Genomic DNA, 26762 nt, shown 5'->3' with positions numbered 1-26762 from the left:
CGGCGACAAGTGGCAGTTCACCCACAGCCCGAGCTGCGCCACCCCAAGAACAAGACGTACCTTGCACACCATCAGCTTCTGCCCCTACGGGGAGCGTGTTCCTCTGTAGTTGGAGCGGGGCTGGGCTGGAGTTGCTGATCTGGGATCTCCGTGCTTGCAGTGGGCCTGGGGGTCGGTGTCCCGATGAGGGGGCGCAGCTCGGGCTGTGGGCGAACTGCCACTTGTCGCCGTAGCAGCCCATCGGGGAACGGCTTCTGGTGGTCCTGACGTCTCTGGCCAGTTTGCAGTTTTCCTCTGGAGTTGGAATGGGGCTGGGCTGCTGCTGGCTGTGGGTCTCTGGGATCTCCGTGCTTGCAGTGGGCCTGGGGGTCGGTGTCCCGTTGGTCCTGACGTCTCCGGTGACTGGCACTGACCTGCTGGCATCGCCGACGTGAAGACAGTGCAAAGCCCACGCGCCGGTGCAATGGGCGGGGAGCTGGAGAGGGGAGGGAAGGGGTCACACACATGGCCGGGAAGCAGAGGGGTGTAGGTGGGGTGAAACTGAAGGGAGCGACAATCTGCTGCTGCCTGCCCGCTGAGTTAAAAAGTTCCCACGCAAGACTCTCGATACACTGTGTATCGTGAGTCTACCGTGGGAACTTTTTAACTCAGCGGGCAGGCAGCAGCAGATTGTCAATTATTAACCCTCCCGCGCAATATACCCTCACCTTCTCTTTTATGAATGGGGATTTAGTTCCCCTTTCTTCGAGGACCGACCGGAGGTTCCGCTGTCACCTCTGCGGGCCGCCCTCGGTGAACATCTTCAAGGACCTTTCTTCAAGGACCGAAAAAATGTCCGCTATTCGGAGCTTTTCGTTATTTGGAATTTCGGATAAAAGGTTGTGCACCTGTAGTTTATTGTCATATGCGCAATGAGGAGATACAGGGGTACAATGAAAATCTTGCTTGCAGCAGCATCATAGGCACATGGACTCGCACAAAACACAAAACATATGGATAAATTGCACACAGATTCTACAAGACCGTTCAAAAAAATAAGACGTTAGGAAAAATAGGAAAGTGGATATAGTATTGCAAAAGGTGGTATGTGGTGTTCCATTGCTGAGGTAGGATTAAGGCTGTGTTGGTCAGTGCAACAATCTCATGGTTGGAGGAAAGTAGGTGGTAAGAAAGTAGGTCCTGAACTTGGTGGTGTGGAACTTCAGGCATCTGTACCTCCTGCCCAATGGCAGCAACAACAGGAGGGCATGACCTGGATGGTGGGGATCCTCAGAGACAAAGCATTTATCTGATTGATCTGATCTTTTGAACATCAAATACTTCAAAAGAAAAACTTTTAAAAGTGCTCAGAAAGACCGAAAATAAAAATATTTTTTAATAGTTTTGTATTCTGTCATGTAATGAAAATAAATGTTTTGAAGGAAGTTCTAATTCATCTAACTCAAATGATGCTGTGCCCTTTCTGATCAATATGGCAGTAGCACCTAATGTTTTAAAATACAATTTTGCTAAAAAACATAAATAAAATGGAATTTCAAAACGGGATTTATATTTTTGAAAGAAATCTCACAAAGTGAGTAACTCGGCGAGTTTATTTAATGCATTTTCAAAGTAGCTTTGCTCTGATGTCAACATCGAACAGTGATCAAACCTACCCTCTGTAGTGGATATTAAAGGCCGCAAGGTACCATTTAAGGAAGAACAGGATGTCCTGGTGATCCAATACAATGTTTATTCATCTACTGGCATAGGGTGGAAAAAATTATTCTGGTAACATTTCAGTTTTTTGTATTCGTCCTTGCTTTGAACAAATTACCTGTATCATTTACCAAAGTGACAATATTTCAACTACACAAAGTACTTCATTTGCTGTAGGACATTTCAGGTTACCTGAAGATTTAGACTTTAGAGTGCGGAAACAGACCCTTTGGCCCACTTAGTTCGCCCCGACCAGCAATCACTCCGCACACTAACATTATCCTACACTTTAGGGACAATTTTACAACTTACCGAAGCCAAGTAACCTATAAACCTGTATGTCTCTGGAATGTGGGAGGAAATCGGAGCACCCGGAGAAAACCCATACGGTCACAGGGAGAACGTACAAACTCTGTACAAACAGTACCCGTAGTCAAGACTGAACCAGGTCTCTGCGGCTGTAAGGCAGCAACTCTACCGCTGCGCCCTACACATATATAGTTTCCATATCAGGAAGCTATGTGCGAATAAAAGTGATAGGCTAAATTATTTTAATTGTTAATTCATTCACTGCCCATGCCAGTCCTTGATGTACATCCCAAGTAGCTCTGAACTCAGGGTCAAGAGTTAAACACAACAGAGGGTCTGGAGTCACTAAAAGTACAAATTGGAAGAATGGAAGTTTTTCTTCTATTGTTAATTATTAGAAGCAGATAGATTTTAACATCAATTCTTCAGATTTTCTAAAACAAAAAACAAATGTCAGCTTTATTTAATATATGAAATCCGCTAGCTGTCGTGGTGGATTTATATCACATGCCTAAATCAGTGGTTCAATTGTTGCTGGTTTCTCCATGGTTAGACCTCTCACAGTGTAACCACATAGATTTCATAGTGCCATGGAGGTGAACATAGAAACAGGCCCTTAGGCCTATCAAGTCCACAACTACCATCAACCATCTATTTAAACTAACCTACATGAAGCTCATATTTTAATTCCTCCAAAATTGTCATCAACGTCCCCAAGGTTCCATCACTTGGTAGAGGCCGATCGTACAACTCTGAAACTCAGTGCTGCCGCCAGGACACGAGCTTTTATGGCCGAATCAAGACTCTACATTTTTACCAACTGGGCTCAAATCATCCAAAATGGCGTCGGAAAACACTCGTGTACTGTCGCAGTGAAATCTGTTACTCTTGCACTTTGTATGAGTGTGTCTATGTATAATAAGATTTTTACTGAACTGTATGCAAAAGAGAAATCACACTGGACAATAAAGTACCATAGAGCTATTGAGGTCTTGGTTGTTAGTTTGTAAAAAGAAAATAGTGTCATTGTACCTCGAGTCTTATTAGTTGTGCATACAAGTTAGGAGGTTGTAGTTTCAAAAATTACTCCAGCCACTACAACAGGGGCAGGACGGTGGCACAGCAGTGGAGTTGCTGCATCATAGCGCTTGCAGCGCCGGAGACTCTGGTTCAATCCCGACAGCAGGTGCTGTCTGTATGGAGTTTGTACGTTCTCCCCGTGACCACGTGGATTTTCTATAAGATCTTTGGTTTCTTCCCACATTCCAAAGATGTACAGGTTTGTAGGTTAATTAGCTTGGTGTTTGTGTAAATTGTCCCTAGTGTGTGAAAGATAGTGTTAATGTGCGGGGATTGCTGGTCAGCGTGGTCTCGGTGGGCCGAAGGGCCTGTTTTGCGTTGTATTTCTAAACTAAATTAAACTAAATACTTGAACACAAAATTGAGACTGGTGGTCCAGTACAGGATTGTCAGAGATATGTCTCTTGCATGTGAAACTAAATTAAAATCTAGTGAACATAAGGAATCTTATAGTGCTCTTTTGGAGAAGAACATAAAAGTTGCATACTAAAATCCCTCAACCAGTGTCATTTCTATGAAAAGGATTATCTGATCATTAGCTATTTGTGACTTTGCCCTGTGCAAATTGGCTGGTGTAGTTTTACTTTAAAGCGATATCTGCACTTATAAAATAAAAGATCCATGTAGCACACTGAGATAATATAAAGTATAAATGTTTCTTTAAGGAAAAAAAAACAGGTTTTGTGAATCTGGGGCAATAGTAATTTGCTTGAATTTAAATTCTGTCTGGAATTATTCTTTTTACCCTTCTATTGTTTGCAATAATGGTGGTACTTTGAAAGGCAATGTGATTTCATAATTATACCACAATAAGACTTGGGTTACCCTGACTTGTAATTAGAAATGAACCAAAGTGGAATGAATCAGTTTACTTAAAACGAGCATTGATCTTTGCAGCTCTGATATCAGATCTTTGCAGTGCAAATTAATAGTGAATAACAGATTGCACTACATCTTTTAGTTGCACTAAACCATTTAGTTGAAGATGTGTAAATAATATATTCTCTGAATTTATGTTTTCATGTATATATTTTGAAGAAGGGGCTGGGTGGAAAACATGGAAAATACTGTTGGTTAAAAGCAATGAAGTTTCAAATTTTTTTTTTTACAGTTCCCTCTTCATCTAGAACGATGAAAGTGCAAACATGCACCAAACAATTGCAATGAAACTTGACGTTTTGGGTCATTTCAATCATAACTGTTCCATGATCTTGGATTGTGAAAGCACAAAGACACAGTCAGTAAACACTTAATGGCAGTAACTGCTGGAAGGAGGATAACGCGTTTTGCTTCATTGTCTCCTTGTATTCGTTAAATTGATGGTGTAAGTCAATGAGAAAAAAGAGAAAAGTCTCAGAAAAAGCCAGCTGAAGAAATTTATGTTGCTGACTGTGCCTGAGGCTAAATATTTTTTGAACAACTACATGCCAGAGGAAGCTATAGACCGTTGTACAATTACGACCTTCAAAACTCATTTGGACAGATATATGGATAGGAAGGGCTCAGAGATATTTGGGCCAAATGCAGGTAAATGGGTTTAGTCCAGAATACCAACTTGGTCAGTAGGAACAAGGTGGGAAGAGGGGCCTGTTTCCATGCTGTAGCGCTCCACGACTCTGATATTCATGGCAGCAGAGGTTTATAAAGTGGGATGTGAAAAGCTGGATGTGAACAATATAATTCGTTTGAGTTAGCATATATTAAGTGGACAATTTATGTGGACAAGTGCCCTGGACAATTTATGACTTTTTTACTTGTATTTTAATGTTGCTGTTTTTTACCTGCACTTTTTAACTATTCGTATTGTTTTTAACAGGGACTGGATTGTTTTTATTTATTAGTGAAATGTTTAAGTTTTATGTGCAATGCTCTGGTATTCCCTGGGAAACGTCTTCTCATTTTGCACTGTACAACTGCTGCTTTGCAAGATGACAATAAAGGTTGATTGATTGTTCAAGAAGGAACTGCAGATGCTGGAAAATCGAAGGTACACAAAAATGCTGGAGAAACTCAGCAGGTGCAGCAGCATCTATGGAGCGAAGGAGTTAGGTAACGTTTCGGGCCAAAACCCTTCTTCAGACTGATAGCGGGTGGCGGGGGAGAAGGAAGGAAAAAGGGAGGAGGAGGAGCCCGAGGGCTGGCGGATGGGAGGAGGCAGCTCGAGGGCTAAGGAAGGGGAGGAGACATCAAGGGCTAACAAAATTGGGAGAATTCAATGTTCATGCCCGCCGGATGCAGGCTCCCCAAGCGGAATATGAGGTGCTGTTCCTCCAATTTCCGGTGTTGCTCACTCTGGCAATGGAGGAGACCCAGGACAGAGATGTCGGATTGGGAATGGGAGGGGGAGTTGAAGTGCTGAGCCACCGGGAGGTCAGGTAGGTTCTTGCGGACCGAGCGGAGGTGTTCGGCGAAACGATCGCCCAACCTCCGCTTAGTCTCACCGATGTAGATCAGCTGACATCTAGAGCAGCGGATGCAGTAGATGAGGTTGGAGGAGATACAGGTGAACCTCTGTCGCACCTGGACCGACTGCTTGGGTCCTTGAATGGAGTCGAGGGGGGAGATAAAGGGACAGGTGTTGCATTTCTTGTGGTTGCAATGGAAAGTGCCCGGGGAGGGGGTGGTGCGGGAGGAAAGGGAAGAATTGACCAGGGAGTTGCGGAGGGAGCGGTCTTTGCGGAAGGCAGACATTGGGGGAGATGGGAAGATGTGGTGAGTGGTGGGGTCACGTTGGAGGTGGCGAAAATGACGGAGGATTATCTGTTGTATGTGACGGCTGGTGGGGTGAAAGGTGAGGACTAGGGGGATCTGCCCTTGTTGCGAGTGCGGGGATGGGGAGAGAGAGCAGTGTTGCGGGGTATGGATGAGACCCTGGTGCGAGCCTCATCTATGGTGGAGGAGGGGAATCCCAGTTCCCTGAAGAATTAGGACCTTTCAGATGTCCTGGTGTGGAACGCCTCATCCTGGGAGCAGATGCGGCGTAGGCGGAGGAATTGGGAGTAAGGGATGGAGTCCTTACAGGAGGCAGGGTGGGAAGAAGTGTAGTCCAGATAGCCATGGGAGTCAGTGGGTTTGTAGTGGATGTCGGTCAGGAGTCTATCACCTGCGATGGAGATAGTGAGGTCAAGGAATGGTAGGGAAGTGTCGGAAATAGTCCAGGTGTATTTCAGTGCCGGATGGAAGTTGGTGGTGAAGTGGATGAAGTCAGTCAGTTGTGTGTGGGTGCAGGAGGTAGCACCAAAGCAGTCGTCAATGTAACGGAGGTAGAGGTCGGGGATTCCATTCTCTAGGCCCTCACCCCCTCATCTTCACCATGGACGTCCAGTCACTCTACACCTCCATCCCCCACCAGGATGGCCTCAAAGCCCTCCGGTTCTTCCTCAACCAGAGGAGCAACCTATACCCAGCCACTGACACTCTCCTCCGCCTAGCGGAGCTGGTCCTTGCCCTCAATAACTTCACGTTTGACTCCTCCCATTTCCTCCAAACACAAGGCGTAGCTATGGGCACACGCATGGGCCCCAGCTACACCTGCCTCTTTGTCGGGTACGTCGAACAATCCTTGTTCAATACGTACCAGGGCCCCATCCCCGACCTCTACCTCCGTTACATTGACGACTGCTTGGGGGCCACCTCTTGCACCCACACACAACTGACTGACTTCATCCACTTCACCACCAACTTCCATCCGGCACTGAAATACACCTGGACTATTTCCGACACCTCCCTACCATTCCTTGACCTCACTATCTCCATCGCAGGTGATAGACTCCTGACCGACATCCACTACAAACCCACTGACTCCCATGGCTATCTGGACTACACTTCTTCCCACCCTGCCTCCTGTAAGGACTCCATCCCTTACTCCCAATTCCTCCGCCTACGCCGCATCTGCTCCCAGGATGAGGTGTTCCACACCAGGACATCTGAAATGTCCTAATTCTTCAGGGAACGGGGATTCCCCTCCTCCATCATAGATGAGGCTCGCACCAGGGTCTCTTCCATACCCCGCAACCCTGCTCTCTCTCCCCATCCCCGCACTCGCAACAAGGGCAGAGTCCCCCTAGTCCTCACCTTTCACCCCACCAGCCGTCACATACAACAGATAATCCTCCGTCATTTTCGCCACCTCCAACGTGACCCCACCACTCACCACATCTTCCCATCTCCCCCAATGTCTGCCTTCCGCAAAGACCGCTCCCTCCGCAACTCCCTGGTCAATTCTTCCCTTTCCTCCCGCACCACCCCCTCCCCGGGCACTTTCCATTGCAACCACAAGAAATGCAACACCTGTCCCTTTATCTCCCCCCTCGACTCCATTCAAGGACCCAAGCAGTCGGTCCAGGTGCGACAGAGGTTCACCTGTATCTCCTCCAACCTCATCTACTGCATCCGCTGCTCTAGATGTCAGCTGATCTACATCGGTGAGACTAAGCGGAGGTTGGGCGATCGTTTCGCCGAACACCTCCGCTCGGTCCGCAAGAACCTACCTGACCTCCCGGTGGCTCAGCACCTCAACTCCCCCTCCCATTCCCAATCCTACCTCTCTGTCCTGGGTCTCCTCCATTGCCAGAGTGAGCAACACCGGAAATTGGAGGAACAGCACCTCGGGGAGCCTGCATCCGGCGGGCATGAACATTGAATTCTCCCAATTTTGTTAGCCCTTGCTGTCTCCTCCCATTCCTTAGCCCTCGAGCTGTCTCCTCCCATCCCCCAGCCCTCGGGCTCCTCCTCCTCCCTTTTTCCTTCCTACTCCCCGCCACCCCCTATCAGTCTGAAGAAGGGTTTTGGCCCGAAACGTTACCTATCTCCTTTGCTCCATAGATGCTGCTGCACCCGCTGAGTTTCTCCAGCATTTTTGTGTACCTAAGGTTGATTGATTGATTGATTGATTGATTGATTATGAAGGAGCTGAAGGTTATTGGAGGTTGCCCCTATGAAATTCTACTGTAATTTCTGAAAATAGAAGAGCACATGTTCACTGACTGATATTAAAATAGTTGGGGATAATATTTAGTTTAGAAATACAGGCCCTTTGCCCCACCGAGTCCACGACGACCAGCGAGTCCTCGCACACTTACACTATCCCACACACACAAGTTACAATTTACAATTTACAATTTTACCAAGCCAATTAGCCTACAAACCTTTATGTCTTTGGTGTGTGGGAGGAATCCGGAACACCCAGAGAAAACCCACACAGGTCACGGGGAGAAAATACAAACTCCATGCAGACAGCACCCATAGTCAGGATTGAACCCGGGTCCCTGGTGCTGTAAGGTAGCATCTCTATCGCTGAGCCACCATGCTACTCCAAATGCTGAGTTACTTTGGGCAAGTTGTTAGTATTTAAAAAGATATGTCCTTATAGAACATTTCTAGAATATTACAATCTGTCCTGAGCCACATGTCAATTGCAAAGAAAACCTAGCTATCTAGCATTGAAATTTTAATGCTCAAGAATCTTGTATGTAAGTTGCTAAATTCAGCGAAAAGATTAATGTCAAGTATTATTCCAATTCAAATACATTGCAAGACCAGGGCAGATAACACATGGATTAAAATAACTCCGTGGAGAGAAATTTTAGTAGATGAAGTATTACATTAATTAGACAGCTAGTTTTTTTTTAATCATTAAATAGTTATTAATTTTTTACCTACCCACATTTATTATCTTTTACATGTTGGCCAAATTTGCTGTCTCTCAAAAAATCTGCACTATTTCCCAGCGGAGGGGATGTTTATGCCGTTTGGTTTCTGGTCTGTAATCAACGCCTGACTCATCCCTATGCCCTTTTCCTCCTTCATTCACTCTTTCTGCCAATGACACTGATGAGCTAAGAAACTTGCCGTGTGTGAAACTGCAGGGTGCTGGTACTCTGAGGCACGGCATGACTGTGACACCTAAATTGTCAATCATTACTAATCCTCAGATGTTTCAAGTTTATCTCATTAGTTAATCAGAAATCAGATGCTGTTTTCCTTGATCGCCTTTCACTTGTATAAAAGATTAATTCTCTTCAAACATAATAATATGACAAATACCTGCATACTTTCAATTGATTTAGTTAGTTCTTTAAAAAGTTGTAATAATTAAGCTGAAGTCCGAGGGGATCCAAATTTTTAAAATGGAATATCTTCATCAAATACCATGATATTTTCAAGAATGATCAAATTCAACACTCAAAAAAATAAGCGCAGTTGATTTTGTTAAATACATGTAAATATCTTTTCACTTGAATTTTTCCACGATCTTAAGAGCAGTTTCCTTCTGGCATAATTTAACTAATTCATTTCATTTGGGATTTTATATTTAAAATACTTGTTGATTCTAGTTGTGGAAGTATTATTATTGCGTAAGAATAAAGTGTTTAGTAGTGAAGTATAAAGTTTGACAACCTATTCGAAGCTTCTGAAAGTTTTAATGCAAAGTGTTAAACTGACAGAATATATAATACAGGTACATAGTTCCGTGAAGGTGACAACACAGGTAGACAAGGTGGTGAAGACTGCATTTGGCATACTTACCTTCATCGATCTGTGTATTGAGTACAGAAGTTGGGATATCAAGTTACAGTTCTACAAGACATTGGTAAGGCCCTATTTGGAGTACTGTAAACTGTTCCAGTTGCTGTAGAAAAGATGCCAGGGTGCAAGAACAAATATACAAGGTTGTTACTGGGTCTGGAGGGTTTGAACAATAAGGAGAGGCTGGTTAGGCTGTCTTTTTTCCATGACTTTCAGAGACTGAGCAGTGACCTTAGAGAGGAATGTAAAATCATGAGAGGCCTTGCTAAGATGAACAGCCAGTTGAAAGCTAGAGGGTGAGGGGGGAAAGATTTAAAAAGGACCTGAGGGTTAAGCTTTCACACGGTAGCATGCACATGGAAAGAGCTGCCAGAGATAATTGTAGAGGTGGGTGCAATTGCAAATTTAAAAGGCACTGGGGCAGGTACATGGATAGGAAACGTTTGGAGTGATATAGGTCAAGCACAGGTAAATGCTTGGTTAAGCAATTTAGTCAGTGTGGATGAGTTGGGCCGAAGGACCTGTTTCTGTGCTCTCTTGCTCTGCCCAGTGTTCAGGGTACTTGATAGTGCTAATCAAGTGGACTGCATTGTTCTGGATGGCACTGAGCTTCTCATTGGAGTTGCAGACAACCTAACAAGAGTTATAACATTCCACTTCTCTTTTGTAGCTTGTGGATACTGGAATGTGTTTGGGATGTGAGGAGCTAAATCGTTCACTGCAGGTGACCCACCCTTGGAATTGCTCTTGGAGTTGTGGGTTGGTCCACAACTCCAAGGAGTTTAGTGGTAACTCCTCCAACCCCAAGATGTAAATAATGGGAGAATTGGTGATTACTACTATTAAAAATCATGTGTTAGCAAGGAATGAGTCCAACCATTTTGGGCAATGTTTGTGCAAGGTTTGAGTGACACCAACCATTGGAACAGTTTTGGCAGCACTGGGTGAGATGCTATCTTGACATCAAGGGCAATCTCTTTTTCTTAATCTGGAATGTATGCTTAGTGGTCCATATTTTATACCAAGACTACGATGAAGTCCAGAGTTGAATGGTCCTGACGAAACCCAAAACTGGGCATCAGTGAGCAGGTAATTGGTGAGTGCACTGTTGATAGCACTATTGACGACATAGAGTCCAAAAGCATGGATAGAGGCCCTTCGACTCAATGACTAAAATCCCCATTTCCCTCCAAACCTTTCCTATCATGTACCTGTCCAAATGTCTTTTGAATATTGTTATTATTCCTGCCTCGACTACCCCTTCTGGCAGTTTGTTCCACGTATCTGCCACCCCCTGTGTGGGAAAAAGTTACCCCTCGCGTTCATATTAAATCTTTCCCTCTCACCTTAAACCTAAACCCTCTAGCTCTTGATTCATCTACTCTGGCGGAAAAAGACTGCATTCACCCTATCTATCCCCCTCATGATTTTATACACCTCAGCCTCATGCAGCCAAGGAATAAAGTCATAGTCTGTCCCAACTTTCACTATTGCTTAGGCTCTTGTGTCCTGGTGATATCTTTGTAACTCTTTCCAGCTTAATTTTCTATTGCAGGGTGACCAAAACTAAACAACATATTCCTCATTTTTGCTTCAATTTGCTTTTAAACTAGTACTGTAGGGATTTTGATGTGGCATTTCCTCAATCTCTGTGTCCCAGAATATTCTGACGACTCTTCTGTGCATTCCAAAAAAGAGAAAACACTGAAGCTTGATGTACTTTATGGAATGCCATATGTAACGAAATTCAACCTAAGTTTGGTTTTATGTTCTTTTCATAGTTTTTCACCATAATTTTATGTGCTTTTATGACTCATCGTTTATCTGAAAACCGAGCTGGAGATATTCATGTTCTTTGAACTGTAATCTGAAGAATGGATCCAATTCCTTTTGTACTTGTATGATCTGCAGACTACAAATACAAAGCTATTAGTTGATGCAATCAGGTTTACATCCTCATCGCAGGAAGTTAGATTTATCGTCAGACCCTATCAGAAATTATTTAATGCATTATAAATGTTGTTTTCCAAATTGTTTCAAGAAATTATGAAAAGTAACGTGAACCTTGGACATTCAAAGCTTAAAAGTCTTGTTATATTAACTCTTTAATGCTTTACAACATGAATAACTGTCACTATAGCAAAAGTTGCACAGTGTTTTCCCATATTATATTTAATGTTGACTAACATTATAAAAGATTTGGGCACCATCAATAAATGCATGAATATCAAGATAAAGTGTGACGTATTAGCTGATGCAACCAAAAGACCCATGGTATAGTTGTATTTCCAACAGGAGGGTAGTGGAAAATAAAAACTCTGTTCTGAAAATCAGTGCTGGGAACTGATTTAATAAAAAATATTAATGGTTTGTTTATATATGTGCAGGATAACATTTAAAAAAAAAATGCAGATGACCACCACATTTGGCTGTGTGGTGAACGGTGAAGAGTATCATTATTGACTGCAGGAGGATATAGTCTTGTATAATCAGCAGACAAGTAGCAGATTAAATTGAATCTGAAGTGCGAAATTATCCTTTTAGCAAAAGGAAAGTGATGCAGGAACAGAGGCACCTGGATGATTCTCGTCAGTCTGTTGAGTTTGAAAATTGCATGAAGAAATGAAAAAGATCTTGGAGAAATATTGTAAACTAGACCAAAAGGCACTTTGGGGCAAAGGAAGAAGCATCAGAGGGAGAATGCATTATTGCAAGTACTGAGCATTGATCTTATGAATAGTCAGATCTCAATTACAGCATGACATTTCAGCAGCTACATTGATTAAGGACAGATGGCTGTTCACCACATTTAGGCCAAATCGTTTTCAATGCAGGATTAGAACTGATGAACAGATGATTTTACACTAGCTTTATTCTTGAAGCCTCTCCTTCACATGATATTTTGCACAAATAATAAACCTTCTGCAATGTCCAGTGCTGGATTTTATTTGATCGATTTCAGAATTGTGACTTGGGTGGCTATTTCTTGTCTAGTGTCGGCTTAGAAAAGAATCACACACAGTGACTTGTGTATATAAAATAGGGTTTTCTTCTTGTAATAATGAGTTTAGTCAGATTGAGATCTTGGGCTATCTATTTCATTTATTCTTAGTATTCCCTTGCTGGATTACTAAATACACACATTCCATGGATGTGTTTGCAGATGGGACCATAGTTAATTGTGAATGTCTTGGTTTATGCAAAAATAATTATATTTGTTGGAGAGACCCACCCTGCCTTCTGAGCACCATCCTGCCTTCATATTCAACAGTACCTGACTCCACTCAGTTAGGCTGAATCTTAAAGTTCCAATGACAACTTTAGCTGTTTACCAGTCAGCTTTGTGTAGTGCTAGTGAGTGCACTAGAAGACTCAAGTGTGTAAAAGTGCATCGAACCACTAACAATCTTTCTGAAACATTGAAACCCCCAGAACATTACCGCTGCAAGTAGGAATTTCATTGTTCTGTTTTCGATACATATGACAACCAAACACTCTTTCGACTTTCGGTTTGGACAAACCTTTTTTGGCACCTGGGCTACTTCATAGACAAAAGAGAGAACTGATAATATCATCATTATGTCTAGCTACTTTAAGGATTTGGCCTAAATTCCTGCTTGTAACAGTGATTACCCACACATAGGTAAATAGGCAGTAATTAACTTTTGGGTTCTTTATACCCATTTACTTAATTACACTTGCCAAAGCAATTTGTGACTTTAATAAATTTGGTTAGTAGTATGCAAATATTTGGTCCATTTTCTAAATCAAAGTGACTTGGGCACAAATAACTGTGGTGTGCTTAGTTTGTATAATAGAAGGCACAGAGTGCTGGAGTAGCTCAGTGGGTCCGGCAGCATCTCAGGAGAACATGGATAGGCTGCGTTTCGGGTCGGGACCCTTCTTCAGACTGTCTGAAGAAATGTCCCGACCTGAAATCCCATCTATCCATGTTCACTTAGGATGCTAACCGATCCGCTGAGCTACTCCAGCACTCTGTGTATTTTATAAACCAGCATCTGGTTCTTTGTTTCTTAGTTTGTATAGTACTGTTTTCATTGCGATTTATTGCAATTTATAGGAGTGTGGCTTTTCCCAGTTTTCAAGATGTCATAAATGTCTTTTTGAAGCATATTAATCAGAATCACACTTTATTCGCCAAGTATGTTTTGCAACATACGAGGAATTTCATTGGCCAGGTCAGTCATACAATTAAAAGCAACAGATCACTCAAAAAACACATTTTAACGTGGACATTCACCACAGTGACTCCTACACATTCCTCACTGTGATGGAAGGCGAAATAAAGTTCAAGTCTCTTCCTTTGTTCTTCCTCGGTCGTGGGCCTCGAGCCCCCGTTGACAGGATGATCTTGACTCCCGTAGCCGGTGGTGTTCGGGCCCTCCACGTCGAGGCGATCAAGCTTCCACATCGGGGGGGGGGGGGTCAGCCCCCCCGCGGTGGGCGATCGAACCTTGCGTCGTGGCTGGTCAAGCCTTCCACGGCGTTGGAGCTCCCGACTAGCCTCACCCGAGACTGCGAACCCTTGTTGGTGATTCTGCGGTGGTAGGCAAGGGATCAGCTCCTTTGTTAAGTCTGCGCCCCGTGGTGCTCATGACAGTCCGAGGAGGCTTCCAGCTCCATCGATGGTAGGCGCAGAGCCCGGAGAATGTGATCCGAAAATTGGTCACATCTCCGGGAAGGTAAGAACCTAAAAAAAAGTTTCCCCCGATCCCCTCCCCCCTCCCCCCACATATAACAAACCGAAGAACATTAAAACAAACTTTTAACGCACTAAAAAAAAAAAATATAAAAAAAAATACGACTGCCGGCAGGGCAGCCATCTCCCCGGCGCCCGTGGTGATCTTTTGATAGCATTGGGAATATTGAGATACCTTTTGTTGTTGTTTCAGGTATATGATGCTCATTGATGGCAAGAATGAGGTATTCATGGTTGACAGAAACTGTGCGATCTTTCACGTAGCAAACCTGGAGTTTCCTCTTCGGAAGGACCTTCGCATTCACCTGAGGAACACCTTACTGGATGGGGTGAGAAAGTTTATTTTGTTTTTCGAGACATGAGACTGCTCTTTACTTTAGACTTTAGGGAGATGCAGCGTGGAAACAGGCCCATTGAGTCCGTGGACCAACAATCACCCCGTACACTAGCACTATCTTACAGACTAGGGATAATTTGCAATTTTCAGAAGCCAATTAACCTACAAACCTGTACATCCTTGGCATATGGGAGGAAAGCGGAACATCCAGTGCAAACCCACGCGGTCACAGAGAGAACGTCTAAACTCCGTACGGACTGCACCTGTAGTCAGGATTAAAAATACCAATGACTTGGCCTCCAACGCCGTCTGTGGTAATTAATTTCACGTATTCACCACCCTCTGGCCAAATAAATTCCTCCTCATCGCCATTCTAAAGGCACTTCATTTTAATCTGAGGCTGTGCCCTCTCTTCCCGGACTATCCCACTAGTGGAAGCATGGTCTCCACATCTGATTTATTTGGCCCCTAAGTTCAAGGAGTACTACATATGAATGTTCACCAACAGTTGCACAGTATCCTGACATGGAAATGTATTGATAGATATATGGGCCTACACCTTGTAACTCCCCTTGCAACATCATTGCATCGACTAGAATGATTGCAGCTGTTTAAGAAGGGCACCGAAGGACCACAATAAATGCCGATCTCGCCTATGATGCCGGGGTTATGAAAAACAAATAAATAAATAAAAACTGAAAAGTCTCCTGATTGATTGATTTTTTTGTGGATTTTTTTTGCTGTGTCAAGTGATTAGCTTATTCCTTCGACCTGCATGAGGGTTGGTGCCTTCATGAAAGTACTGGAAGGGTATTGGAACTGTATCCTATATGAAGAGATGGGGAACCACTGTAAAATAATCTTTACTCCGAGTTGCAGAGCTTGGATCGATATATTCTAACTGCAGTGAAGAGTACCAGGCGGTTCAGTGCTTGGCAATTATGGGTGGTGTAATTGAACTTAAGGCTCAATTGGAAAGCTGACAAGATTGAAATGTCACCATGATCAATGTGACGTCAATTTGTGTGGGGTGCAAGCGTGCTGCAGTTACTTGCTGGTATATTATTGGAAATGAAGGTAATATGTGAACAGCAGCAGGTGGCACAGATGGGATAGCTGTTGGATCTGACCCTTTCCAAAAATCATTGCACAGTTTAAAATGAACACAGAATAAGAAAGGTGTTACCAGCAACGTATAAAGTCCCTTTCCTTTTTAAGTTTAATTCTGCATTCATAAATATTGATGCATTCCAACTAATCAATATTAAACTGATTTAAAAAACAATTCAAGAGCTAAGGATAACCTTTTGCGAGGCTATAATAGCAATAATTTGAAGTTCCTGAGATCATTCCCAGTTCATATGTTGTTGGTTTCATTCCTAATAGGTTTTCTATTTAGGATGCAGTGTAAAAGCACGAGTCTAATCACTGAAACACTCGTATGGGGTGTTATGCAGTGATAAGTTGCAGTTTCAGTGTCATACTCTGCTGATCAGAAGGAATGTTGATTGCTGTTTCTTGGGAGGATGGAGAGAGAGGAGAGATGTAAAAGTAGTTCTCTGGCCCAAGGTTGTGATAATGGCGACTGTCAGATTTAAATATCACTCAAGTATTTGATGGAGTACTTGAAGAATTGCACTGGCTTGTCTGGTTGATTATTATTATCAGCTGCTCTATGCAAAATATAGGAGTGCAAACTGGTGAGTGTATGGAACAAGCTGCCAGAGGACTGGGACTATCCCAATGTTTAAGAAACAGTTAGATAGGTACATGGATAGGACAAGTTTGGAGGGATATGGACCAAGCTCAGGCAGGTGGGACGAGTGTAGCTGGGACATGTTGGGCCAGTTGGGCTGAGGGGCCTATTTCCACACTATCACTCTATGACTCTAATAGGATTGCTGCACTTTGCACAGTGCGCTCCATAATGTTTGGGACAAAGACCCATCATTTATTTATTTGCCACGGTACTCAACAATTCGAGATTTGTAATAGATAAAATCACATGTGGTTAAAGTGCGCATTATCAGATTTTAATAAAGGCCATTTTTATACATTTTGGTTTCACCATGTTGAAATTACAGCAGTGTTTATACATAGTCCCCCCCATTTCAGGGCACCATAATGTTTGGGACACAACAATGTCATGTAAGTGAAAGTAGTCATGTTTAGTGTTTTGTTGCATATCCTTTGCATGCAATGACTGCTTGAAGTCTGCGATTCATGGACATCACCAGTTGCTGGGTGTCTTCTCTGGTGATGCTCTGCCAGGCCTGTATTGCAGCCATCTTGAGCGTATGCTTGTTTTGGGGGCTAGTCCCCTTCAGCATATAAAAGGCATGCTCAATTAGGTTCAGATCGGGTGATTGACTTGGCCACTCAAGAATTGCCCATTTTCATGCTTTGAAAACCTCCTTTGTTGCTTTAGCAGTATTTGTTTAAACCTGAGGAGGTAGGATGTGTCTATACACCTCAGAATTCATAATGCTACTACCATCAGCAATTGAATCATCAATCAATCAGTACCTTCAGCAGCCATACTTGCCCAGGCCATAACACCCCCACCACCATGTTTTACAGATGAGGTGGTATGCTTTGGATCTTGGGCAGTTTCTTCTCTCCTCCATACTTTGCTCTTGCCATCACTCTGATATAAGTTAATCTTCGTCCCATCTGTCCACAAGACCTTTTTACAGAGCTGTGGTTGTTCTTTTAAGTACTTCTTGGCAAACTGTAACCCGGCCATCTAATTTTTGCGGCTAACCAGTGGTTTGCATCTTGCAGTGTAACCTCTGTATTTCTGTTCATGAAGTCTTCTGCGGACAGTGGTCATTGACAAATCCACACCTGAAGAGTGTTTCTGATCTGCCGGACAGGTGTGGGTTTTTTTTCTTTTTTATAGAGATAATTCTTCTGTCATCCGCTGTGTGGGTCTTCCTTGGCCTGACAGTCCATTTGCGATTTGTAAGCTCACCAGTGCTCTGTTTCTTCTTAACAATGTTCCAAACAGTTGATTTTGGGAAGCCTAAGGTTTGGCTGATGTCTCTAACAGTTTTATTCTTGTTTCTCAGTCTCATAATGGCTTATTTTACTTTCATTGGCACAACTTTTGTCCTCATGTTGATGAACAGCAATAAAAGGTGATGGAAAGACTGGAGGAAAACTAGGTGCTGAGAGCTCTCTTATACCTGCATTAAGGAGACAATTAAACACACCTGAGCAATTACAAACACCTGTGAAGCCATGTGTCCCAAACATTATGGTGCCCTGAAATGGAGGCACTATGTATAAACACAGCTGTAATTTCTACATGGTGAAACCAAAATGTATAAAAATACCCTGTAATAAATTCTGACAATGTGCACTTTAACCACATGTAATTTTTTCTATTACAAATCTCAAATTGTGGAGTACAGAGACAAATAAATAAATGATGGGTCTTTGTCCCAAACATTATGGACAGCACTGTAGCTGCTTGGTGTAGCCAGCGTCGGTGGGGGGGCTGCGAGTCGGCTGCCCTGCCAGCAACATGTTCGCTATTTTGACTTCTTTTGCTTTTTTTGGTGTGTCTAAATGTTAGTTTAGGTGTCTCTTGGTGTGTCTTGTGTGGGGGGTGGTGGGGGGAACCGTTTTCGGTCGTCTCCTCGACGGAGAGGCAACCTTTTCCATGTCGCCTTCCTCGTGGGCTAACAGCATGGATTGGAGCGGCCTTTCCTGGAGTCGGGTCCGGAGTTTCAGCAGCGGGCGCAGTGTGGACTTTTCCATCGCATAGCCCGCGAACCCTTGCCGGGGGTCGCCAGGGAGGAGTGCTCCGATTGCTGGCCTGGTGACTTTGGCATCATGGGGCTGTGGTCTGCGGAGCTTCTAACCCGCGGGCTTGGCGTGGACTTACCATCCGTAGTCTGGGATCCCCTGCGGCCTGTATCATCCTTAAGCCGCGGTCTCCGGTAGGAAAGTTCCGATTCGGGCACTGCAAGCCGCGGAGTGTATTCGACAATCCGATGTCGGAGGTTCGATCGTCCCGATGAGAGGGCCTGTACATCTGGCCGTCCGTAGCGGCGACTACGGTGGGTTTATGGCCCCGACCACGCATGAACAAAGGAGGAGGACTGACTGAACTTTGTTGCCTACCACCTCAGTGAAGAATGCTGTGGTGGATGTTTGTGTTAAATTCTATTGTGTGTTCTTTTTAAGTGTATCGCTGCTGTCAAATTCATTTCACTACACTTTCGGGTGCATGTGAAGAATAAAATTGACTTTGACTTTGCCCATAGGTACATGAGCTATGATTTATGCTTTTGAACTATTTCAAATTGGTGACAATTTATGATACTGTAAGCTTCCAATTTGGATTTAGCTGCAATAGAACAACAGATAACTTAGCAACCAGTTTTATGGTCTGTACAGTGAAGCTTCATGCTTAGATGGCGAAGATCATCTAATGAAGAAATCGCTTTATTGATTGATGAAACAGAGTTAGCTCATTAGTGGGAGGAAAAGTATATTGTTACTGGATTGCTATTGCCAACTGATACAGAAGTGAAACCTGTATTTTGTATTGATCAGGTACTTCACTGTGGCATAAGCATTACTGAAGAAATTATTTTTTTGGAGTTGGGGGGACTGGAAGCTAAAGTTGTTGGGATTGGAGAGGTTGGGGGAGGGAGCAGTGGATGCAAATATCACAATCGGAGAAGAAATACTGAAACTTTTGTTCCTCCAAATGAGGATTTCCTTTTACTTCATTTAGCATGTTCCTTTATGATTCAGGTGATTTTTATAATTCACTGTGTGATGAATGATGCACAAATTAATGTAATCTGTTTTATTAACTGTCGTAGAGTATCAGATGCACCAGTGCACTTCAATAGTAGGTTTTTTTAAATTAAGGATTTAATTTATTAAGGTCATAATGAATACTCCTAGTGTCATACAGCGTGGAACCAGGCCCTTCGGCCCAACTTGCCCACACCGGCCAACTATTCCCATCTACACTATATTCCCATCTACACTGTATTCCCATCTACACTAGTCCCATCTGCCTTCATTTGGCCCACATCCCTCTAAACCTATCCTATCCAGTTACTTTGCTTGACATGTTAATTTATTTGACATGGGGACAATTATTTGGGGTTATCATTTGACTAAATTGAGGATCAACTTAAAATAAACTCATGAAGCTATCTAATACCATTCTGGAAAACATTCCTCTATCCCTGATGAAATGTGCAATGGTAAATTGATCAGCATATTCATGTCTGAAAAATCTTGAATTAATGGTGTAAAAGGAGTGTTCTCTTGCTGCATTTTAGGAACGTATATTTTTAAATAAACTTTTTTTTTGATTTGTTTAGTTCCTGTATTCTCATCAGTTTACTTTAGTTTTGTAGATACAAATTATAAACAGGCCCTTCAGCCCACCGTGTCCACACCGACCATCGATTACCCGTTCACACTAGTTCTATGTTATCCCACTTTCTCATCCACTCCCTACACACTAGGGGCAATTTACAGAGGCCAAGTAACCATCAAACCTGCACGTCTTTGGGTTTTAGAACATTGTAAAATCAATGTCATGTTTTGTGCTAATAGGTACAATAATATTTCATTATAGCAAGCAGGTTGTAATGGAAGTTGCACTTGATCAATGAACTTTAGAATCACTGAACATCAGTATATTGTTTGAATCATGCATCAGATTTACAGATGTCAGGACACTAAATTATTTTTTTCCTTTTTGTTGTTAGGAAATGATAATTGACAAAGTAAATGGGCACCCTGTACCTCGATACTTGATATACGACATAGTAAAATTCAATGTAAGTATCAATCTTGCTACCTGATTATTTCTTTAATAAGTCTTATTAATGTCCTAGCATTGAGCTGAACATAAAATAGATTTTATGATACGACGGCAGTCAAATATCATATTTTTCTTTTCTCAGTTGTCGTCCAGTGGATGTTTTAGCTTTCATATGAAACTAGAAAAAGTTGGTTGAGACATTATTCCATTATTAACTCTTTCAAACTGAAAAAAACTCAGTTTGAGAATGGGATTGTACACCCCCCATAATAAAAGACTGTAGCAAATATTAGCTCAAGGGAAAGAAAGTTTGGTGACCTCCAGGTAATTGATGTCTGGATTAGATCTGGGATTCCTGGGATGTCAGGACTGTCTTATGAAGAAAGACTGGATAGACTTGGTTTATACTCTCTAGAATTTAGGAGATTGAGAGTGGATTTTATAGAAACTTACAAAATTCTTAAGGGGTTGGACAGGCTAGATGCAGGAAGATTGCTCCCGATGTTGGGGAAGTCCAGGACAAGGGGTCACAGCTTAAGGATAAGGGGGAAATCCTTTAAAACCGAGATGAGAAGAACTTTTTTCACACAGAGAGTGGTGAATCTCTGGAACTCCCTGCCACAGAGGGTAGTCGAGGCCAGTTCATTGGCTATATTTAAGAGGGAGTTAGATGTGGCCCTTGTGGCTAAGGGGATCAGAGGGTATGGAGAGAAGGCAGGTACGGGATACTGAGTTGGATGATCAGCCATGATCATATTGAATGGCGGTGCAGGCTCGAAGGGCCGAATGGCCTACTCCTGCACCTAATTTCTATGTTTCTATGTTTCTATGTTTCTAGATCTGCGTTATTACATAATTTCATTTGACCTCGTTAGAAATTACACTGGTTCTCTCAAAGCATAGGTTTGCTTGAACATTATAGATGTGTATCATTAGGCTTTGGATCAAATCCTGGCTCTGTGGGAATTTAATTTATGAATAGGCCTTGTAAGATAATGATTTTTTTTTTAAATGAGCTGGTTTTTCAAACATGTTGCACGGTCTAACTAATCCAGAAATATTCAAGCATGAAAAATATTTCTGTTGTCATTGTTAAATAAACATGTCTTTGATATTTACCATTAAAAAATATAATGGAAGCAAAGGAGTTCAGGAAAGTGGTGTTTTCAAAAGATATCTACATGACAAAAGAGGAGGTACTGGGAGTCTTGTAGTGCAGAAAGCTGGATTAATCCCTGGGACCTGACCAAATGTATTCTAGGACATTGTGGGAAGGTAGGAACGAAATTGCTGGGAAAAGGCAGCATCTTTGGATAGAAGGAATGGTGATATTTCAGGTCGAGACCCTTCTTCAGACTGAGAATCAGGGGAGAGGGAAACGAGAGATATGGAAGGGTAAGGTGTGAAAACAAGAGATCAAAGGGGATGTGCATCAAGGAAAATGTAGAATAAATCATTGTTAGCAAGGGGAAGGTGACAATGAGACATACAATGTAAGATGTAATCAGGAGGGCAGTCAGACTGGTCGGAGAACTAGGATGGGGGTGGGATGGAGAGAGAGGGAAAGCAAGGGTCACTTGAAGTGAGAGAAGTCGCTATTCCTAAGCTGTAAAGAATGTAGTTGCCATGGTTAATAAATTTGTGTATAACACCAATGTTGGTTGTAGAGTGCATTGTTAATCTTAGACGGTCGTCTAAGATTGCAACAGGATCTTGATGAACTGGGAAAGTAGGATATTAAATGGTAGGTATTGCACTGGTGAGTTAAACCAGAAAAGTTCAACCATTTACTGTGGCAATTTTACTTTACCCCAGGATCTGGCAAATCCCTGGCAATTGTTGTAGAACAGAGACACCTTGGGGTATAAGTTCATTATCCATGAAAGTGGCAACGCAGGTGGAAGGGATGGTGAAGAAAGTATTTGGCAAACTTGCTTTTGTTATCAGGGCAGTTCATTCGCTCGCTCATGTGTCAGACGACGTATAGTTCGCTGTTGGCTTCTGTCGTCGTCCAACATGTTGACAGAATTGGTCGCCCGACGCATCAGAGTGCATCGTGTCGTCGTTTCCATGGAGGCTTCTGTCATGATCCCCATCAGGGCAGTGAATGCAAGAGTAGGGACCAATTACCATTATTCTATTATTTTTTTCATGTAGTTATGGAGAAGTAAGTAAGTAAGCAAGTAGGTTTTATTTATATAGCACGTTTTAAGTCAACTCGCATTGACACCAAAGTGCTTTACATAAATTAAATAATAAGTTCCATTACAAACCATAGAAAAAGGTTAAAAAAAAATGAATAAAATGGACACAACACATTATAGAGTTCAACACAAACGTCCCCCCACAGCAGAATCAAAAATTTCCACTGTGGGGAAGGCACCAGAAAGTTAAGTCCTCTTCCTCTGTGAAACACCCGAGGTCGGGGCCCATTTGTGGCCTTGCAGCCAGTCCGATGGTTTTCAGGGCCCTCTTGCCGTGAAGATGGAACTTCGGCATCGGGTGAAACATTCCTCAGCGGCTTGGAAAAGTCTGGAGCGGCTGCCTCCTCCCTGGAGACCGGGGCACTCGTAGTCCTCAGGCCGCGCCGGTTGGAGCTCCGACCCTGGTGAATCCCTGGCTCTGCGGCGCTCCAAATCCAGCGCCGCCCGCGGCCGGACGCCCGCAGCCACAGCTCCGCGATGTTGGGATCGACGGCCACAACGCTCCGGAGCTTACCGCACAGCGACCCGGTAAGGCATCGCCCGCTCCGTGTTGGTATCCCAGCGCTGCGCCACCGCCGCCGAAGCTGTAGTCCCGGCCGGTCCCGACAGGAAACGCCGCTCCATTCTCGATGGTAGGCCGCGAGGACGGGGCGAAGAAGCAGCTTGGAGGGATGCTGCCTCTCCGACCAGGTAGGTGACTAAGAAATAAAGTTTCCCCCTTCCCCACCCCCACCCCCACCCCCCACATAGAAGACCTCCACTAACATTTTTTAACAGGACTTAGAATAGAATAAAATAAAAAAAGGTGTAGAGACGGACTGCGGGCAGGCTGCCATACACAGACGGCGCCCACTCCCGCACATCCGCCATCTTGAAACATGAGAAAGATAAGACTGGTCCACAAGTTAAGGTTCTAAAATGTGGCAAGGCTAGTTTTGGAAGGATTAGGCAGGAACTTGCAGAAGTTGGTTGTTTGAGTCTGTTTGCAAGTAAGCGGATTCCTGACTTGCATGGGAGGCTTTCAATTGTGAGATAGCAAATGTACAGGGGCAGCAGGTCCCCATCAGGGTGAAGAGCAAGGCAGGTAAGTTCAGGGAACCTTGGTTGACAAGAAGTGTTAAGGCTCTGGTTAGGAAAAGGATGGTGGCACACATCAGATTTAGGTAGTTGACATCAAGCAAATCCCTCGGCAAGTATGAAAATGCTTTAGATCTTGTTCCTCAGAAACCCTCTGACAATTTTCTCACGAATGGAGATGTCTTGAGGGCAGTTCCTCTCCAATATTGAGGTGTGAGCAATGTTTATTTCTTTACTGTTTTCCCCAGATGGTTCTTGCAACATCCGTTGTGAAATAAGAGTCACACAGCATTTAGATTGACTGTTTGTTTGGCTTTTGGGAAACTAGTATTTGTGAATTGTAGAGTTACAAATGTGAACTAGATATAATTATCTAATCTATGAGAGACAATTTAATAATGATGGCCTCAAAAAAAGAACTCAAATTGTATTAGTATAAAACTGATGATGCTACATACACCCGAACCTCTTTCCGTGGTCCAAGATGATATTGCTGCAATGATCATTACCCTTTACAGATGCGGTGAATGTTTTATTTCATGCTACAATAAAATGGAATGAATGTGATTTTATCAATGTAATTTTTTTAAGGAAACAATGCCAAAGAATATCTCAAGCAAAATGTGATAAGGCTCGGTCTAGAATTGTTTTCCTTTTAAATAAAAAGCTTTTAAATGTCAGCTTTGTTCATTTTTAACATCCTGGCATCAGCCTTGGCTGACTGGGAACATTCTTATTTGAGTCAAAAGTCATGAATTTATCTACACAACGCAATCTGCACTGCGCAATGTTGGCTATATTATTGTAACAGTGTCTATAAGTACTCATGAACTTTGAAGTATTTTTTAAGTTACATGAGAGTGAATGCTGCAACTTGTTTGATGGTCAATTGAACTTGACTACAAAGATGCTGATTTTGAGCACAGATTGACTTGAAAAGATACCAGAAATAGTGTGGATGACTATTTCCTCAAGGCCAGCAGAATGACAGAACTGCTCCATGTAATGGCACTTGTCGTCAGGAAACAACGCTGAAGTGTGAAAAATCACTGACCCCGACTGCCAACTTACCATCTGTTCTACCAAATTAAACACAAACGTACTTGCATTAGAAAGCGGTAGGGAAATTCAGAGACCCGGAGGCAAGAAATTAAAGCTCAATATTTTTTTCAGTGTTTCAATAAACTTCGGAATGCATTTCAGCAATAATTGTGCTTTAGTGGAGCATTTACATTTATGCATGCCAAATTTGGGATACCACATTGCAGAAAAATGGTCCAAATTCAGCAATCTCCAATGTTAGTTTCAAATATAGCATTGATTTATGTTATTTAGCCTGCGTAATAATTTTGCATCTTCAACCCAACAATGAAAATACATTGGTATTGAAGAATTATTAAGCTAACTAGAATGATTAGATTTCAATAATAAGTGTTGAAAATACTCCTGCAGGATCTATGAAGAGAGAAAACAGGGTTATTGTTTTGGATCGGTGAGCTTTCTTTCTTCCACTGCCCAACTTGTTGAGTGATTTTTAATTATTATACAGACAATTCAGATAAATTATATTAATACAGATAATACTAATATTCAGACACATCAAGAAATTACAATGTAATTGGAAGTAGAGGGCAACACTGTGATGAAGTGGTAGAGTTGCTGCCTTACAGCGCCAGAGACTCGGGTTCGATCCTGACAACGGATGCTGACTGCATGGAGTTTGTACTTTCTCCCTGTGACCGGGCGGGTTTTCTCCAGCTGCTCCGGTTACCTCCCACTTTCCAAAGAAATACAAGTTTGTAGGTTAATTGGCTTCTGTAAATTGACCCCAGTGTGTAGAACAGTGGTTCCCAACTTTTTTTGGCCATGCCCCACCTAATCACCTCTAAAATCCTGATGCCCCCCCCCCCCCCATATTTTAGCACGAGCAGACAAAGAAATAATTCTCAGAAAATGGAATTTACTCAAAATAACATCTGAAACATAAACTACATATGTTTACCTGATGCCCCCCTTAAAAATCAAATTGCCCCCCTGTGGGGCGTACGCCCCATGTTGGGAACTACTGGTGTAGAACTTAGTGTACAGGTGATTGTTGGTCGGCACGGACTTAGTAGACCAAAGGGCCTGTTTCCACGCTGCATCTCTAAACTATACTAAACTAACCTCGTGGTTCATGTGCAATAATCTATATTATACTAAAACTCTTCCCTTTGTTCTTGTGTCTGTGTGGGCCAGGGTTGTGTCAGCTTTCTGTGAATCTCCTTAATTCCCATCTTCTTCCAAACGTCAGGCCCCAGCCTTCCCATTTTCACACATGCTACTCACATTTTTCCCGTGGACGCAATAAATATCTTCCCGCCGCATTTTAACCTTTATTTCCCAAGTTACTAATCTTTTAAAAACAGTTTCAAAATATTAAAGTTTTTCATGCTCTCATTTTGAAGTTAAAAAATTCAGACTGACGTCACAATCCATTCGTAAGGCAGCGCAGGAAGGGGTCTCAAGCGCTCCAACGACATTTCCCACATTTTTAACGTCGCAATCCTCTCGCACACTCCGGGCACTCAAGCACTCAAGCACTCCAACCCGCTTGGCCCAGCTGTAATCCCTCGCCCTCTTCCTCTCTACCCCCCTCCCCCTCCCTCTACCCTCCCTCTCTACCCCCCTCACCTCCCTCTCCATCTCTCCCCCCCCCCCCACCCTCTCCCTCTCTACCCCCCATATGAGGGGCACTACACCACTCCAACCCGCTTGGACCCGTTCGGCCTCGCTCGGCTCGGACCCGCTAAGCCCAGCTCCATCGGCTCCGCTCGAAGAGGTGAGGGAGGGATTGGGGGAGTGGAGGAGAGGAAAACAAATCCTGGGGAGTTGAGCAGGGAGAGTGGGGGGATTGAGGGAGAAGAGGGGGTAGGGAGAGTTGTTCAAACGTCTACACTCCCTCTCACCCCCCCCCCATCCACTCACACCCCCTCCCTCTCTACCCCTTTCCTCTCTACCCTCCCT

At 43.2% G+C, this 26762-nt stretch overlaps 1 protein-coding gene across 1 annotated transcript in view; it reads left to right on the top strand.

Annotated features, from left to right (window-relative positions):
• rngtt (RNA guanylyltransferase and 5'-phosphatase) overlaps nt 1–26762 on the top strand; it is a 289586-nt gene that overhangs the window by 77999 nt on the left and 184825 nt on the right. Inside the window, exons 9-10 of the mRNA XM_033020853.1 lie at nt 14529–14664; nt 20420–20491. Coding sequence (XP_032876744.1) covers nt 14529–14664; nt 20420–20491 — 208 coding nt within the window. The remainder of the gene's footprint in view (nt 1–14528; nt 14665–20419; nt 20492–26762) is intronic.

The sequence above is a fragment of the Amblyraja radiata genome, chromosome 5 (genome assembly GCF_010909765.2).
Source record: "Amblyraja radiata isolate CabotCenter1 chromosome 5, sAmbRad1.1.pri, whole genome shotgun sequence".
In the NCBI taxonomy this organism is placed as follows: Eukaryota; Metazoa; Chordata; class Chondrichthyes; order Rajiformes; family Rajidae; genus Amblyraja; species Amblyraja radiata.
The sequence above is the reverse complement of the archived record's forward strand: the minus strand, read 5'-3'. Positions and strand labels throughout refer to the sequence as shown.